Source organism: Dama dama, chromosome 14 (assembly GCF_033118175.1).
Source record: "Dama dama isolate Ldn47 chromosome 14, ASM3311817v1, whole genome shotgun sequence".
Taxonomy (NCBI): Eukaryota; Metazoa; Chordata; class Mammalia; order Artiodactyla; family Cervidae; genus Dama; species Dama dama.
This window is the reverse complement of record NC_083694.1, coordinates 17,486,922-17,503,908: the sequence shown is the minus strand read 5'-3', so window position 1 is coordinate 17,503,908 and position 16,987 is coordinate 17,486,922. Positions and strand designations below refer to the sequence as shown.

The window sequence follows — 16,987 nt, the reverse complement described above, 5'->3', positions numbered from 1 at the left end:
CACTGTACTTTGTGGGCCAAGGGCTTCCCAGGGGGCTCTAGTGGTAAAGAACCGTCCTGCCAATGCAGGAGATGTAGGAGACACATGTTTGATCCCTGGGTCAAGAAGATCCCCTGGAGGAAGGCATGGCGACCCACTCTAGTATTCTTGCCTGGAGAATCCCATGGACAGAGGAGCCTGGCGGGCTACAGTCCATGGGATTGCAAAGAGCTGGACATGACTGAAACAACTTAGCATGCAAGGAGTTGTCAAAGGGACTTTAAATTATGAGTAATGTTGCCTTCTGTCCAACTTTGGAATTTAACCCCAACCATTAGTCCATCCATACTTTAAGATGCTGCTCTTTATGTGTATGTTTATGCACATACACATGTATATATTATATATAAAATTATCATACCTGAGGAGCCCACAGAGAAATAACTTAATAAAAACTTCAATGCCATGCAATTTTTTTAATTCAACTGAGAAATCTTACCTCACAGTTGTTAAAACTGCATATGACTGCTCTTTATTCATCCATTCTATTTTTTCATTAGACAGTGAGCTCCCAGAAGACAAGTATCTTGTTTTATATTTATTTTAAGTCTTGTTTAGTAACTTGCTGAAAGCAGACAATCAATGCATTTTTATTGAAGGAATGAAGGAATAGATAAATGAACAAATGCAGGGTTTTGTTACTAACCCTGTAGTTAACATAATGTTACAATTGTTTTATCATGCTGAGATGAAGTTTCAACTACTGCTTCTGACTAAAGTCTCAGCAGTGTGGTAGTTCTCTAGTTTTATGAAATAATATGCAGAACTACCACAACTTAAATATGTATTCAGAACTTAATATACATATTCCCAAGAGGAAAAAATATTGGAAGGATGAATAGAATAAAAAACTGGTTCAGAAACTTATACCTCATAATATAAGGTATATTATATTATAAAGGCTGCTTCTTTATGAGTGTACCACCTGGGAAGCCCCCATACTACATTTGGTCTTAGCTAGAAGGCTGAGAAGTGATCCATCTTTTAACAATATCATCAAAATGAAAAAAAGCTCACGGAATATATATTTGCAGTTAAAAATAATTGAAGTCAATACTGACACAAATCTGATAATGACACAGAGCAGAAACTATTCACTTATTAAAAACAAAAGCATTATCTATTATGTTCCAGGTTAGTGCTAGATCCTACTGTTAGCATCTGCTTTTTTTTCCCTGATTTTTAAAATTAATGGTAAATGTACATACGAGCAGTACTTTCTCTAAAGTACAATATTATGTTTTTAAATATGAGTGTTAAACACTCGTATTTAAACACTCACTTAAAAATGAGTGTTTTTTTTTTTTTTAAAGAGTGTTTTATGGGGGGAAATCAGTAGAGATAAGTTTTTCATTTTTAGTTAATTTTTCTCGAGAGACAGAGAACCCCAAATAACAGTGACTTCAACAAAATTAAGTTTTTCTGTTTCTGATAATAAATGTTCACAGTTAGTCAATGTAGGGAAAGATATTAACAGTTATAAGGACCCACACTCTTCATTTTTTTGCTAGACAAGACTTTTACCTCAAGGTAAAAAATGGCTGCTGATTTCTATCCAGCAGAAAGGAGGAATCATTGAATGAGGATGTACACACTCACCTTAATGATATATTTCAGAAATTATTCCTCCACCTTTGATTAGATTCTACGATTAGAACTTAGCCACATGGCTATATCTAGCTACACAGATTGCTGGGAAATTTCCTTATTCAAAGTGGCCATTTGCCCAACTAAAAAAAGGTCTTTTTATTTTACAATGGAAAAAGAGAGTATGTAATGAGAGGGCATTTAGTGGTCTCTGCCACAATAGGCAAACATCAGAGGTAAATTTGAAAAATTCATTTTGATGATATTGTTAAAAGATGGATCACTTCTCAGCCTTCTAACTAAGATCAAATGTAGTATGGGGGCTTCCCAGGTGGTACAGTCATAAAGAAGCAGCCTGCCAATGCAGGAGACACAGCAGAGACTGAGGCTCAGTCTCTGGCTCAGAAAGATCCTCTGGAGTAGGAAATGGCAACTCACTGCAGTATTCTTGCCTGAAAATTTCCGTGGACAGAGGAGCCTGGTGGGCTATGGTCCATGGGGTCGCAAAGAGTCAGACATGACTGAGTGACTGAGCACACATTAAAATATGAATTTTGAGGAAGTCTTGGCCATTTTTATAGTACTCCATAAATTAACATTTCATGTTTATAGTTTGTTATAAACTATTTCTTTAAATGTAAATCTTAAAGGAAATTGGTCTGAAAGCATTCCACAGAACAAAAATATGGCTTATGACATAAATAGTAAAAATAGAAATGATGTCATGTTCCTGCTTAGCTAATGTAGAAGAATTTCATCAGGTAATGCAGTGTTGATGAGTTAATAGCTTTCTCTAACTCTCCTGAATATATAATGTGCCTGAACTTCTGGTACATTGTGAAAGCTTCAGATGGGGCTTTCTACAAGTTATTCATTTTATTTTATGCAGTAAGTACTTGCAGTGCAAGATTTGGATTTCTTTTTGATGACATGCTGTACAATGGTTAAAAATGATGGTAATACATCAGTTTTGCTGTAGAGTGGTAATCAACTGTGGATGTTGGCTATAGTATCAGCTCAGTTCAGTCACTCAGTCATTTCCAACTCTTTGCAACCCCATGGACTGTGGTACACCAGGCTTCCCTGTCCATCACCAACTCCTGGAGTTTACTCCAGAAGCTTACTCCGGGAGTAAGCTCAAGTCCTTTGAGTCGGTGATGCCACCCAACCATCTCATCCTCTGTCGTCCCCTTCTTCTCCTACCTTCAATCTTTCCCAGTATTAGGGTCTTTTCAAATGAATCAGTTCTTTGCATCAGGTGGCCAAAATACTGGAGTTTCTGCTTCAGCGTCAGTACTTCCAATGAATATTCAGGACTGATTTCCTTTAGAATTGACTGGTTGGATCTCCTTGCAGTCCAAGGGAATCTCAAGAGTCTTCTCCAACACCAAAGTTCAAAAGCATCAATTCTTTGGTGCTCAGCTTTCTTCACAGTCCAACTCTCACATCCACACATGACTACTGGAAAAACCATAGCTTTGACAAGACAGACCTTTTTCGGCAAAGTTATGTCTCTGCTTTTTAATATGCTGTCTAGATTGGTCATAACTTTTTTCCAATGAGCAAGCATCTTTTGATCTCATGGCTGCAGTCACCATCTGCAGTGATTTTGGAGCCCCCCCAAATAAATATCACTGTTTCCATTGTTTTCTCACCTATTTGCCATGAAGTGATGGGACCAGAGGCCATGCTGTTAGTTTTCTGAATGTTGAGCTTTAAGTCAACTTTTTCACTCTCCTCTTTCACTTTCATCAAGAGGCTATTTAGTTCTTCCCTGCCTTCTGCCATAAGGGTGGTGTCATCTGCATATCAGAGGTTATTGATATTTCTCCCGACAATCTTGATTCCAGCTTGTGCTTCATCCAGGAGGCCTTTCATCCAGCCTGGCCATAGTATAGTGTTGGATATAATCTTCAAAGTTACTGATCATGTTTGATAAAGGAACAAGTTTTCTGTTTTCTAACTTTGATGACCATTTTATATTTGGGATTAATTACAAACTTTATATGTGTGTGTGTGTGTATATAATATTATACTCAACACAAATGTATTCACACTGATAGTAGAGTTTCTTATGAATCAGTTGTTTTTTTAAGGGAATATTATAGGCATATACACTTGCTCGCTTGGAGAGATAAGCATTCTACTTTCTGTTCATACACAACAGGTTTCAGTAATAACTTTGAACCTATTGACACATTTAAGGTATATTTAAATCAAGTTCTTACTATATAGTATGCTCTTATTTTTAGTAACATATCTTCAACATGCCTTCTTTCTTCTTCCAGAACTGGGAGGGGAAGAATAATGATCTTGGCATCAGAAGACAGAGGTTCTGACCTTGACGCTGCTGCTGGACCTAAGTGACGTTTACACTCTGCCCAACAGCAAGCCCCCTCTGTCCAGCCCCCTCTGTCCAATGGGCTTATCCTATCAGAGGCTTTTCCCAGGGGACCTAGGACACTGATCAGTTCCTTTCTCATTTATTCCTTTTCCTTCTGTCTCCTTGCCTGCCTCCCTACTTAGTCAAGCCTGATATTTTCTGGGAGAGTTCTAATGATGTCAATGTCAGTCCTTTATGTTCGACAAAGAGTTAGGATGAGTGGGTAACTTCAAACCGGTTGCAGAATTAGAAGGGAAATGACAGAGACTCTGCAGTTCTTAATATAAAGGCATTGATTACAAATGTGAGGTTAGATGTAAGCCAGTTGAGAGAATCTTAACAGGATAATGCTTTGAGATCAGTTAGAATCACTGTTTCAATCATTACTGAAGACTGAGGTTAAACCCTATATTTTATTTTAAAAAATAAAATAATAAAGAAATTGTTTTTCCTGTTCGTAAGATCAAACTGTTTAGTCTTTGATCCAAGGTGCTCCCTACTAGAAGTTTTAAACAGAGTCAGAAAATTCATTTGCAGGAAATTAAATGTGAAATGTTAGTTTTAGAATTTCCAAAGAGTTCCATTAGGTTTGGGGTAAGCACATTCGCTCTTCTATCTTTTGGATAAAATAAAAATTAACTTTAATATTATAAATCTTAGAGATCCTTATTTTTGTTTAAAATATTGTCCTAAACAAAACAACAAATGTCAATTTCCTACCAGAGGAGAAGCATCCTGTGTGTGTTTCCAGATCTCCGTTAGACCGTTGGATTTTCATCCATATTTAACAGATTTAACAAATGTTCAGTTTCATGGGGTCACTGTGTCACAATGTCTGTGTTAGAACTTTATTTTCAGAGGTTCCTTTAAGTGGGCAAAAAGCATGGCATGTTGGATTAATTTACTCTCTTTCATCCATCCACTGGTTTGGTTGGCAGCTCAAAACTCATTTTGGAGGTTACGACACTTAAAAAAATTAGGATTTCTCAGCACTATAGCAAAATCTTGAGCCAGAAAAGTCCCCTTCTCTGCTACTTCCCTTCCCCTGGCTGGCTTTCTTTTGAAAATGGGTTCTTCTGCTGTGTCCCTAGGTAGCAGTCTCAACTCTGCCCGTGTGGGGTCCCTTACCAGATGGCCCTCTTAATAAATGCCTCACTCTTCCCCACCCTCACCTTCTTGATCCAAATGTGAAATGCCAGCAAATAAATAAGAGCATTGTACTCTGATGAGTTCTCTTGAGATGGAGGAGAGCCCGGGGGAGGGAAAGCTAGAAATGGCTTTTCTTTTTGCTAGACGGCTCCTAATTACTTGGCCAGTAGGTAGAAGACACCGTCGTTGAGACAATAGAGACTTTAAAGGTAAAGAAAGAGAACAAATTCTCCATCTTATTCCAAATGCCTTTGCTAACAGGAAAAAAGTGCCTGGATTATTGGAGTCCGTTTGAAATATCCTGCATGATCTCTGCCTGGGGACCACAGACTTTGGACTCTGGGTGGTGACGGCTGTGTGCGCATTTCGCCGCCACACTCAGAGTGCAGGGGAAATGAGTGGGTAATGGAACAGAGCAGCCAGTTCTTTAATTGAATTAAAAGCTGGGTGACATCAGTGCAGACACCTGTCCAATTACAGACAGGCGAAGGTGTTTACCATTGCTGCACACGCGATTCGAAGATGACAGAAATCTTTCCGCCCACAGATTAACATAATGAAGGGGAACCGAGGACAGTGGATACAGGCCAAACACCTAGGTTGGCAGCTGAGGGGGGCTGGTGGGGGGCTGTTGGCTCCGGGATGTAAATAGAAACAGAGTCTCTTTTCTTCTGAAAACTGTTGGGCTTTGAAAAGGATGCCATTTTGCTTTACATCTCAGGCTTGGATTCCAGGCCGAGCATTTATACTTGTCTGCATCGAGTCAGAGGAGTTAATCATAAAATCTCAACGTCAAAGCCGACTCCTCTGCCGTTTTCCTGCTTCTCAGCATACAGAGTTTTATTAGAGGCACAAAAGCTTGCCCAGCTGGTGTCAGCTCCACAGTGATTTTCTCTTAGTCAGGCTGCCTTCAATTTTGAATATTTCTCTTCTGATCCTTTGAAACTTGAGGTAAGAGGACAGGAAACAAAGTGTGAGAAATAATAATGTATGAGTCAAAAGAAACAGTGTCTGTTCCTCTGCGGGCACCTGGGAAAGGGGAGGATGGCAGTGGGCATCTCTTATAATAAAGGAGACAGCTTTGAGCTAAGAAGATGAAAAGTCTTGTTTTTTTGGTCAAACATCAAAGGTCCACCTTTGGTAAAACATTGCAATAACTGCTAGAAAAGAGGACAAGTAAAGAAGTAAAAAGACACACCCTCTGCTTTTAGGAAATTCCCCCAAATCATTGCAAGGGACTTCTAAATTGTTTTCCAGGAGAAGGTTTTTCTGCTCTGCTAGGTGGAAATCTTCAGAGCACAGAGTCTGGAACCATATGCACTAGGCTCTTAAATTTCCTCCTGTGATGCGCTGTCTCCACTCATATCAAGTTCCTGCCCCTGCTCTTTCAGCCAGGGCTTCCTGCACGCGCCAACGTCTACAGGCCTGTCATTCAAAGGGAATATACTTACTTAACTTCAAACTCCCTTGGTGTGGCCCGTCAGGATTTCTCAATGTTAAGCATTAATGCAAAATGCATTATCGCTTAGCACTGAGAGTCCTGGCCCTGCTGGTGCCAATGGTTTTAATCCAGATACCAAGGCTCCTGTGTTTCATGGGATCCTAACACTTTTAAGACATCAATAATGCTTCCTATATGCTCATGGAATGTTTTGTCAGCTCACCCTCTTCCATTATCAAAAGAGACTGGCAGGTTTCCTGACATGGTTGGGACCATTTTTGATTTCACAGAGTTTTGTGGCTGGAAAAGAATCTGAGAGGTCATCTGGCCTGCCTCCATGTAGAAACAGTCTAAGATTCAAAGAGGAAAAAGAAGACTCCTCTGTGATGTCTGCTGGAGACAGCAGTTCATGTCTAAACCAGTCTTAAAAGTTGTCATTGTCAGGATAGACTTCTTTATTTTCAACCCCCTAAGTGTTATCAAGGAGACTACCCCACTTTATCTTACTGGGTTTTCTGTGGACACAGAATATATGTCATATTTTTTGCTCTGGGATTCCTTTATAAATATATCACTGTATATATTTTTCAGTATTCTTTTAAATATAATAGTTTTCAATGTATTTTCAATGATTTTCTTGTCATCTCTTTAACTAAATGTAGTGTGTTTAATTTCTCAGTCATGTCCAACTATTTGTGACCCCATGGACCATAGCCCGCCAGGCTCCTCTGTCTGTGGGGATTCTCCAGGCAAGAGTATTGGAGTGGGTTGCCATACCCTCCTCCAGGGGATCGTCCCAACCCAGTGATCTAACCCAGGTCTCCCACATTATAGGCAGATTCTTTACTGACTGAGCCACTGGGGAAGCTTATAGATCTCCTATCATTTTGGACTGGAAGGTCTGGATCTGAATTTTATAGATGTCCTTGTCCACTTGGCATGTCTGCAAGCATTCTGCTTTATGTCTTTAATCTATGTGTTATTGTTATCATTAGAGTTCTTCTAGTTCTAATATTTTCTTAGATTAGAACCTTTGTAATGATCAGTTATGTTCTATAGCACTTTTCCTAGAGGCATATAGGAGGAGAGTTGATAAATACCTTTATATGTGCGTGTGTGCATTTTAACTAATTTTTTTTGGCATGTAGTTGACTTACAATGTTGTGTTAGATTCTGCTGTATGGCAAAGTGAATCAGGTACATTCACGTATATTCACTCATTTTTAGATTCTTTTCCTATGTAGGTCATTACTAGTATTGAGTAGAGTTTGTTTCCTACATCTGTGTCTCTATTCCTGCTTTTTAAATAAGTGCATTTGTACCATATTTTAATATCTCATATGTAAGTGATATTATATGATATGTGTCTTTCTCTGACTTACTTTCACTCAACATGGCAGACTCTAGGTCTGCCCATATCACTACAAATGGCATTATTTCATTCTTTATATGGCTCAGTAATATGAGTATCTTTTGATGATGATAATGTTGTTGCAGCAGTACTGCTTTTTTTTCTGGGGAGTATATAATCTAAGGATGATTCTGACACTTAAAGGAGTGCCATTTGGCCAATCACTTTGGTCTCTAGGGATATGTCTAAGAAAGGCTACCTTGACTAGTCTTGGAGAGATTATCTTTATTCTTTAGTAATAGCAGAAGTTTTTATAATCATCAACTTTAATCCATCCTGATAAACTCTCCATACTGAGAAACAGAATATAGAGACTGCATGCCCCAACAACAAGATGACTTTGTCATTATTCTTCTTTAGCAAGAACCACTTGGCTAACCAGCCCCTTCTCCTACCCCAGCCTAACTGTCATCTGACAAGAGAGAAAATGCTCAATCTTTGCATTGCTTTTTTTACTGAAATGGATAATACTAACCTGTATTTAGGGGAAATTATTCCAATGGTTTGACAAACGTTGTCACTGAGACACAACATTATAAGCAAGATCCCCACTGCATATAGGAAAGAAATGCCACCTTAGCCTCTCAAAGTACGGCATGTTTTTTTTGAAAGTGATTTACAAGCCCCGCCCCCCACCCCAAAGTTTCTCCCTGTGATTTGAAGTTGGCAAAAGCCAAAACACCAACTTTCTTCTTCTCTGTTTTCTATTTTTCAGCTCTCATTTCTCAGTGCTTATTATTGTTTCACCTGCCTGGAGATAGGAAATGTGAGCACTTTGATAAATGGCTTGAAAGATGATATAGTTTCTCTCCAGCATCTTTCTTTAAGAATCCTGGGACTTTTCTATGAAATACAATTTGGTAAACTTCTCTACCAAAGCAAAAAGCTGAAAAATGCAAGTTTTTTGAGCGAAGTATTGCCTGTTTTTTAAGGTCCTAAAGGTTTAAGGGGGAAGAAATTAGCAAAGGAATTCCATGATACACATATGCACACAAAAGGACTCCTTTAGTAAAGGCAAGAAAGATTGAATAAAGCATTGAAGACCATTTAGTGAATGCGAGCTTGGTATCTGGTTTGACATGATCTTTCTTAAAGTCTCCACTAATACCTCTCTTATTAAGTTGTTATAATAGTCACGGTTCCAACACTGCACTTCAGCTATGATTTGAAAAGAAATAATGTCTCAGGGTAAGTATTTTGCAATATAAGAGAGCTGTTTTTTGTGTTTCCCAATTATAATATTATCCAGACGAATGACACAATGTCACACTAAAGATATCAGAGTACCAAACTGTATGCAACCACAGTGTCTTTTGGAACACAATATACCTTTGCCCCAGCTATGTCAGGGCCACCTGTGACAGGCCATGCGACCTAGGTTGTTCAGTGATGACCTAGGGAAACTAATCTCATGTCATAAAGCATTTTCGTGCTCACTATAGTATTAAAACTTTCACTTTCTGGGGCTGATTCATTTCTTGTTAGTGTGGCATTATACTAATTCAGATGAGCAATTTACCTTATTTAGACTTGCAGTAGATTTGAACTTGACAATAGCAAAGATGAGACAAATGCCAAAGATTTTCAAAGGATAAAATGGCTAGGATTTATCTTACAAGGATACCTTAATTTTGAACTCAGGATTTACGGTTGATGACAGAGGCATTAAGAGTAGGGAAAATGGTAATACTGTATATATAGTTGTCCCAATCTCCTAATTTATCCTTCCCCTGCTTTTCACCTTTGGTATCTGTGCAGTTGTTTTCTAGATCTGTGATTCTGTTTTGTAAATAAGTTCATGTGTACCATTTTTTTAAGATTACACATCTAAGTGATACTATATGTTATTTGTCTTTCTCTGTCTGACTTCATATAGTATAATAATCTCTAGATCCATCCATGATTAACATATACATAGTATTATGTATAAAATAAATAAGTAATAAGGGCTTACTATATTGCACAGGGAACTCTACTCAATGTTGTGTAATAAACTATATGGGAAAGGAATCTAAAGAGGAGTGGATACATGTATATGTATAACTGATTCAGTTTGCTGGACACCTGAAATTAACAAAACATTGTACAGCAATTATAATAAAATATTTTTAAAAAAGAAATGGGAAAGATGAAGCTTGCAAATAGTTTTGGCTATCAGGTTTGGCAAATAGTTTTGGACTGGAGCAGGTTGAGAGTGAAATGTTATTAGTATCTGAATATCTAAGTAGGATACAAGTCTGGTGAGTAGAAATGGAGAACTAGAGCTTGGAGGAGAGGTATGAAGTCTACAGATACAGCTACGACGTGAGGCTTAATGAGCTAACAAAGGCAGGTGTTCAGAAGAAGAAAGAAGTCTACACACCCCATCTTGAAAAAGAAAAAAAGCTATTTAAGGGACTGTGAAAGGAAGATGGGTTGGCCAAGGAAAGCAAGGAGCTCTCATTAATTTAGAACTCCTAAGAAGGAATTCAGTGGCCGAGAGGGCTGCTGAGGGAGGCAAAGTCCAATAGTAGACTTAGGACTGAATAAGGATAGAAGAAGGGTTAATTGGTCTGATGTGTAAGGGATCACTAGTGAACTTTAAAAAGTAGGAAGTCAAGAAATACCTGGACTAACAGTCAAATTTGGCCTTGGAGTACAGAATGAAGCAGGGCAAAGGCTAATAGAGTTTTGCCAAGAGAACGCACTGGTTGTAGCAAACACTATCTTCTAACAATACAAGAGAAGACTCTACACATGGACATCACCAGATGGTCAATAACAAAATCAGATTGGTTATATTCTTTGCAGCCAAAGATGGAGAAACTCTATACAGTTAGCAAAAACAAGACCAGAAGCTGACTGTGGCTCAGATCATGAACTCCTTATTGCCAAATTCAGACTTAAATTGAAGAAAGTAGGGAAAACCACTAGACCATTCAAGTATGACCTAAATCAGATCCCTTATGACTATACAGTAGAAGTGACAAATAAGGGATTAGATCTGATAGACAGAGTGCCTAAAGAACTATGGATGGAGGTTTGTGACATTGTACAGGAGGTGGTGATCAAGACCATTGCCAAGAAAAAGAAATGCAAAAAGACAAAATGGTTGTCTGAGGAGGCCTTACAAATAGCTATGAAAAGAAGAGAAGCAAAAGGCAAAGGAGAAAAGGAAAGATATTCCCATTTGGATGCAGAGATCCAAAGAATAGCAAGGAGAGACAAGAAAGCCTTCCTCAGTGATCAGTGCAAAGAAATAGAGGAAAAGAATAGAATGAGAAAGAGTAGAGATATCTTCAAGAAAATCAGAGATACCAAAGGACCATTTTATGCAATCATGGGCAAAATAAAGGACAGAAATGGTACGGACCTAACAGAAGCAGAGGATATTAAGAAGAGGTGGCAAGAATACACAGAACTATATAAAAAAGATCTTCACTACCCAGATAATACAATGGTGTGATCACTCACCTAGAGCAGGACATCCTGGAATGCCAAGTCAAGTGGGCCTTAGGAAGAATCACTGTGAACAAAGCTAGTGGAGGTGATGGACTCCAGTTGAGCTATTTCAAATCCTAAAAGATGATGCTGGGAAAGTGCTGCACTCAATATGCCAGCAAATCTGGAAAACTCAGCAGTGGCCACAGGACTGGAAATGGTCAGTTTTCATTCCAATCCCAAAGAAAGAAAATGCCAAAGAATGTTCAAACTACTACACAATTGCACTCATCTCACACACTAGCAAAGTAATGCTAAAAATTCTCCAAGCCAGGCTTCAGCAATATGTGAACTGTGAACTTCCAGATGTTCAAAGTGGATTTAGAAAAGGCAGAGGAACCAGAGATCAGATTGCCAACATCCCTGGATCATCAAAAAACAAGAGAGTTCCAGAAAAACATCTACTTCTGCTTTATTGACTATGCCAAAGCCTTTGACTTGTGGATCACAACAAACTGTGGAAGATTTTGAAAGAGATGGGAATACCAGACCACCTCACCTGCCACCTGCGAAATCTGTATGCAGGTCATAAACAACAGTTAGAACTGGACATGGAACAACAGACTGGTTTCCAGATCAGGAAAGGGGTACATCAAGGCTGTATATTGTCACCCTGCTTATTTAACCTATATGCAGATTACATCATGAGAAATGCTTGACTGCATGAAGCACAAACTGGAAACAAGATTGCCAGGAGAAATATCAATAACCTCAGATATGCAGATGACACCACCCTTATGGCAGAAAGTGAAGAAGAACTAAAGAGTCTCTTGATGAAAGTGAAAGAGGAGAGTGCAACAGTTGGCTTAAAACTCAACATTCAGAAAACTAAGATCATGGCATCTTGTGCCATCAGTTCATGGCAAATATATGGGAAACAGTGATAGACTTTATTTTTTTGGGCTCCAAAATCACTGCAGATGGTGATTGCAGCCATGAAATTAAAAGATGCTTATTCCTTGGAAGGAAAGCTATGACCAATCTAGGCTGCATATTAAAAAGCAGAGACATTACTTTGCCAACAAAGGTCTGTCTTGTCAAAGCTATGGTTTTTCCAGTAGTCATGTATGGATGTGAGAGTTGGACTATAAAGAAAGCTGAGTGCCGAAGAATTGATGCTTTTGAACTGTGGTGCTGGAGAAGACTCTTAAGAGTCCCTTGGATAGCACGGAGATCCAACTAGTCCATCCTAAATGAAATCAGTCCTGAATATTCATTGGAAGGACTCATGCTGAAACTGAAACTCTAATACTTTGGCCACCTGATGTGAAGAACTGATTAATTTGAAAAAAACCCGATGCTGAGAAATATTGAAGGCGGGAGGAGAAGGGAATGACAGAACATGAGATGGTTGGATGACATCACCAACTCAGTGGACATGAGTTTGAGTAATCTCTGGGAGTTGGTGATGGACAGGGAAGCCTGGTGTGCTGTAGTCCATTGGGTCGCAAAGAGTCAGACACAACTGCAGACTGAACTGAACTGAGCTGAGTGATCTTTAAAAGATAAAAATCATTGTTTAATAGCAGAGTGCAGACAGAAACTGGATTGCAATGACCACATAGCTTTGGCTGTCATGGCACTGTGCTAGAGTTCTCTCCTCCTCTGTCTCTGTGTTGAGAACATTATATTCCTAAGCTCATTTAATCCTGATTGTAACACTTTGGGATGAATATTGTAATACCCCCATCTCATAGCCCCATGATACTGTATTATTCCTGTGAGACCTCTCCTCCAAGACAGGTGCTATTATTATCTATCTGCAGTGCATTAGAAGATTAAGGCACAGAAATCTGATCAACCTGCCCAAACCCGTACCATAAAACAGTAGTAGAAGTTGCATCTGGACCCAAGCATCTTTCCTGAGCATCGTTGCTCTTAATTACAAAATCCCTACATGTTGAATTTGCAGATGTATGCTGTAAGCCTTCCTTTAAGACTTTTGGAGGAAGAGAAATAATCCCATTTTAAAAGGTGAGTTTAGAATGTGGGTCATGATCTGGGAGATTCAAGAAATGACAGTCACAGTGGCAGGAGTGAGAGAAAGCAGAAGGTGACAATGTGAAGGTGTTTTGAAATCAGAGCAGCATTTGGCATGAGATGGTCACATGCGTTGTGTGTCAGTTCGTCGGCTTCTGGCATCTTTGGCCCTGGGCGAGGATGGTGGTGCCAAATGCAGCCAAGAGGGTTGCGTGGCCTAGGGGGATGCTTGGGGACCTGCTAGATTCAAGAGTTACAGGCAGCACTGGGGACCCAGGGCCAGTGTGAAGGGCCAGAGCAAATAGGGGCTGTGGTCTTTATTTCATCCTGGTCTTTGCTCTTTTAATTTCTCTATCCTTTCTATCAGGGAAAGGGAATAGGCAAACATGCATTTTAAAATTTGTTGTTGAATGATGAAAGCCATCAGCTGTCACATTGTAACAATCAAAGTTTACTCAATATAAGGATACCGTGAGTAGAACCATCTTTTTGTAAGCATGATGACAATCCATGTGATTGGGGATAAAAACAGCTCTAAAAGCCACAATGAAAAACATGGGTGAGCAAATACACAAATGATATTTTTGATACTTCCTTAATTCAGGGGATTAACTAAATAAAGAGCTTCTGTCTTGATTACAAACACCAGTAAACAAAATGTGCTTTCATTTCTGCAGGCACCTTTAATTGCCGAACAAATCTTATATATCCACCACCAAATCAGGTTAATTCAACACTTCTGTGGGCAATGCTTCTGTTTAAGGCAGGTGTCTTAATTAAATAAACTAATAATTTTGCAAGGAGAAGTACAAAAGCATAATTATCTAATTGGCTAATTGTTTAACTGTGTGGATTTGCATATTCGTTTTAGCTGCAACATGAATAAATAGTTTGTATACATGTATCCTACTGTTAAAATAATGAAATCACTCTTGGGAGTAGCATCTCCTAACATGTGTTAATAGATGTCACATAAGATGGACTCTCTAGCTAAACACGGTTGAAAAATGCAAGGTAAAAGAAAATGAAGGTGTTTTGTCTCCCCAGGAGAACTAGGATCCCAGAATGGGATGGTGTCTGTCTTTACTATCAGATACACTGGGTTCTGCTCTATGAACTATATATGTGGAACTCCCCATTTTTTCAGGAGAAACATCTCAGGGCGTTAGTGTCCTGAGAAGTTCGTTGGGGAAAATGCTATTTAAAACTGTCTTAACAAGAAGTTGGTCTCACAATTTTTTCTCACTAGTTGCTGTATTCTACAGTCAACACATGGGCAGGAAAATGGGTTTAAGCAGCATATGTTTTGTTTTTTATCCTCTGTGTGTCTACCTTTTTGTCTCACACGTATACACACACACAGTCCTCTTCATGGCTTGTGGTAAACATGCAGACCTCCCTTTGTCCCCTTTTATCACAGGCACACTGACAGGCTTGCTGCCCTTCAAAAACTATGCAGTAACCCTCGCTGCTTGCACGTTGGCTGGCTGTACTGAGAGCTCGCATGCATTGAACATCTCTACTCCACAAGAAGGTAAAGTAATTTCAAAGGTCTTGACTTCCACATTTCAGTCATGAATAATAAAACAGGAGAAGAGCTAAATACTGCAAGGCCATTTGCTAGAAAACCCCAACCTAATTTGATGACAAAGTGCATTGCCAGGCCATAATTGCTCCATTTTTTTGGGGGGGGGGGTGCGAAAATGAATCAAACTCCATACCCTTTAATGACATGCATCTTTAATAGCGGTAATGCAGATTAATGGGCTTTTTAATTGCTGTTACATTGTTCATGCAAGAGCCTTGTCATTAATATGAAGCATCTGAAAGATTAATGAAAGCTTCCTCATTTTACTATGGCTCAGAAGTAAATCTAGAGACAGTCTGACTAAAAAGAATTGATTGTATGGCACAGTATGAAATTGAGAATCAAACGGTTGATTTCCATGGTCTCTTTTAACTGCTAAACACCAGCACGGGTAACAATTATTTCAGTGTGATGGAACCTCCAAACGCCAATCGAGGCATTATTAATCATGGCCCAGTTCCTTCCGATTCAAGTCTCACTTTTGTTGTATGTGGAGCTTGCAAACTGTTGGCATAAATTAATGTTTCAGAAAGCTTACATTAGGAAGGCAGTGGGAAAGAGAAAATATTTTAGCACTCCAAAGCGAAAGCTTTGCTCAAGCGTCAGAACACATCTCTTCAAGAAATAACAGCTCTCAAAACATTTAAAGCATTGTTACTTCGTATTTCTCTCTCCCGGATAAGACGGGTTACACATTTCTCTTGCTGTCTAGCTGTAAAGTTATTCAGGAGATTTAAAAGGTTGATCTTTAGAGGAAAAGAGGCCGCAGTCTCTCTCTGTTTCAGTATCCATTCATCCCCTTTCCCCACTTCTCTTCCTCCCACCCCACACCTCTTCTAAATCCTTAAAGCAAGAACCACTCACAGAGATGTGTAAAGAAAGACAATGGTCCATCTGGTATAACCAGGACAGAAGACAGACGTTTGCAAAACCCTTCTGGTGACCCTTTGTTCTTCATGCCTTGCACCTGACCTCACCAGAACCCTCTCACCCGGCCTACAGCATTGGTGACGCATGTTCTGTGTTTTCTCGACATTCACTCCGTCTGGTCTCCCAGTGCCAGCACTGTTTTCACAGTGTGTCTTTGCTTCTGCTGAGGCACGTGTAATCATCCCCTTTCCTCATTACTTCCACCAACTCCAATGTGGCACAGGCCATCCTATATCTCACTGTTTTCTCTTCATCCACTACATTCTCTGACCAGGTTTTGCCTGGTACCCTCCAAACCTACTTCACAACTTGACCCCAGAGGGATTCCTACTCCTCCAGTTCACCATTTCCTTCTTGTTATTTCCCAATTTCTAGATTTTTCTTAAATTTATTACCAAATTACCAAGCTATAGGTATGGTTAGGATCATTTTCTAAAAGTTTTTTTTCAGTTTCTGAGATTCCAATTTATTGGAAATGGACATACACCCTTTATTAAAAAAACAATATAGTTTTCATGTATAATAAATTTAATTTATGCAGTGTTTTATGGCTATTTTTATGGCTGCATATAGGTTTGTTATATCAATTATGGGCCACCTAGCATTATTCATGTTAGATCAAAAGCTCCTCAAGGGTAGGAATTCTGTTTATTTTGCTTTGAAAGGCATAGCCCCAAGTAAAGATTATGGATTAGTAATACTATTGATGAAGTAACACAAGAATCAGTTAAGTGAACTAATATAAATACTCACCATTTATGGCTGATGCAAATTTTCATAAATTCAAGGCAAGTATTTAGTACTAAAGCAATTACTGATAAGATACCCACAAATCAGGGACATTTCCATGCATGGGATGTCAAGTCTACTCCATTGGTTTGGGTCCATTATTGGTTTACTGATAAGATACCCACGAATCAGGGACATTTCCATGCATGGATGTCAAGTCTAGTCCATTTATTGGTTTGGGTCTGAAAAGTTTAAATTAGAAACATAAAC

General features: G+C 39.0%; 1 protein-coding gene across 1 annotated transcript in view; it reads left to right on the top strand.

Annotated features, from left to right (window-relative positions):
* The window catches only part of USH2A (usherin), an 892,942-nt gene that overhangs the window by 392,689 nt on the left and 483,266 nt on the right, over positions 1–16,987 (top strand). The window contains exon 30 of the mRNA XM_061161192.1: positions 14,891–15,004. Within this exon, the coding sequence (XP_061017175.1) occupies positions 14,891–15,004 (114 nt within the window). The remainder of the gene's footprint in view (positions 1–14,890; positions 15,005–16,987) is intronic.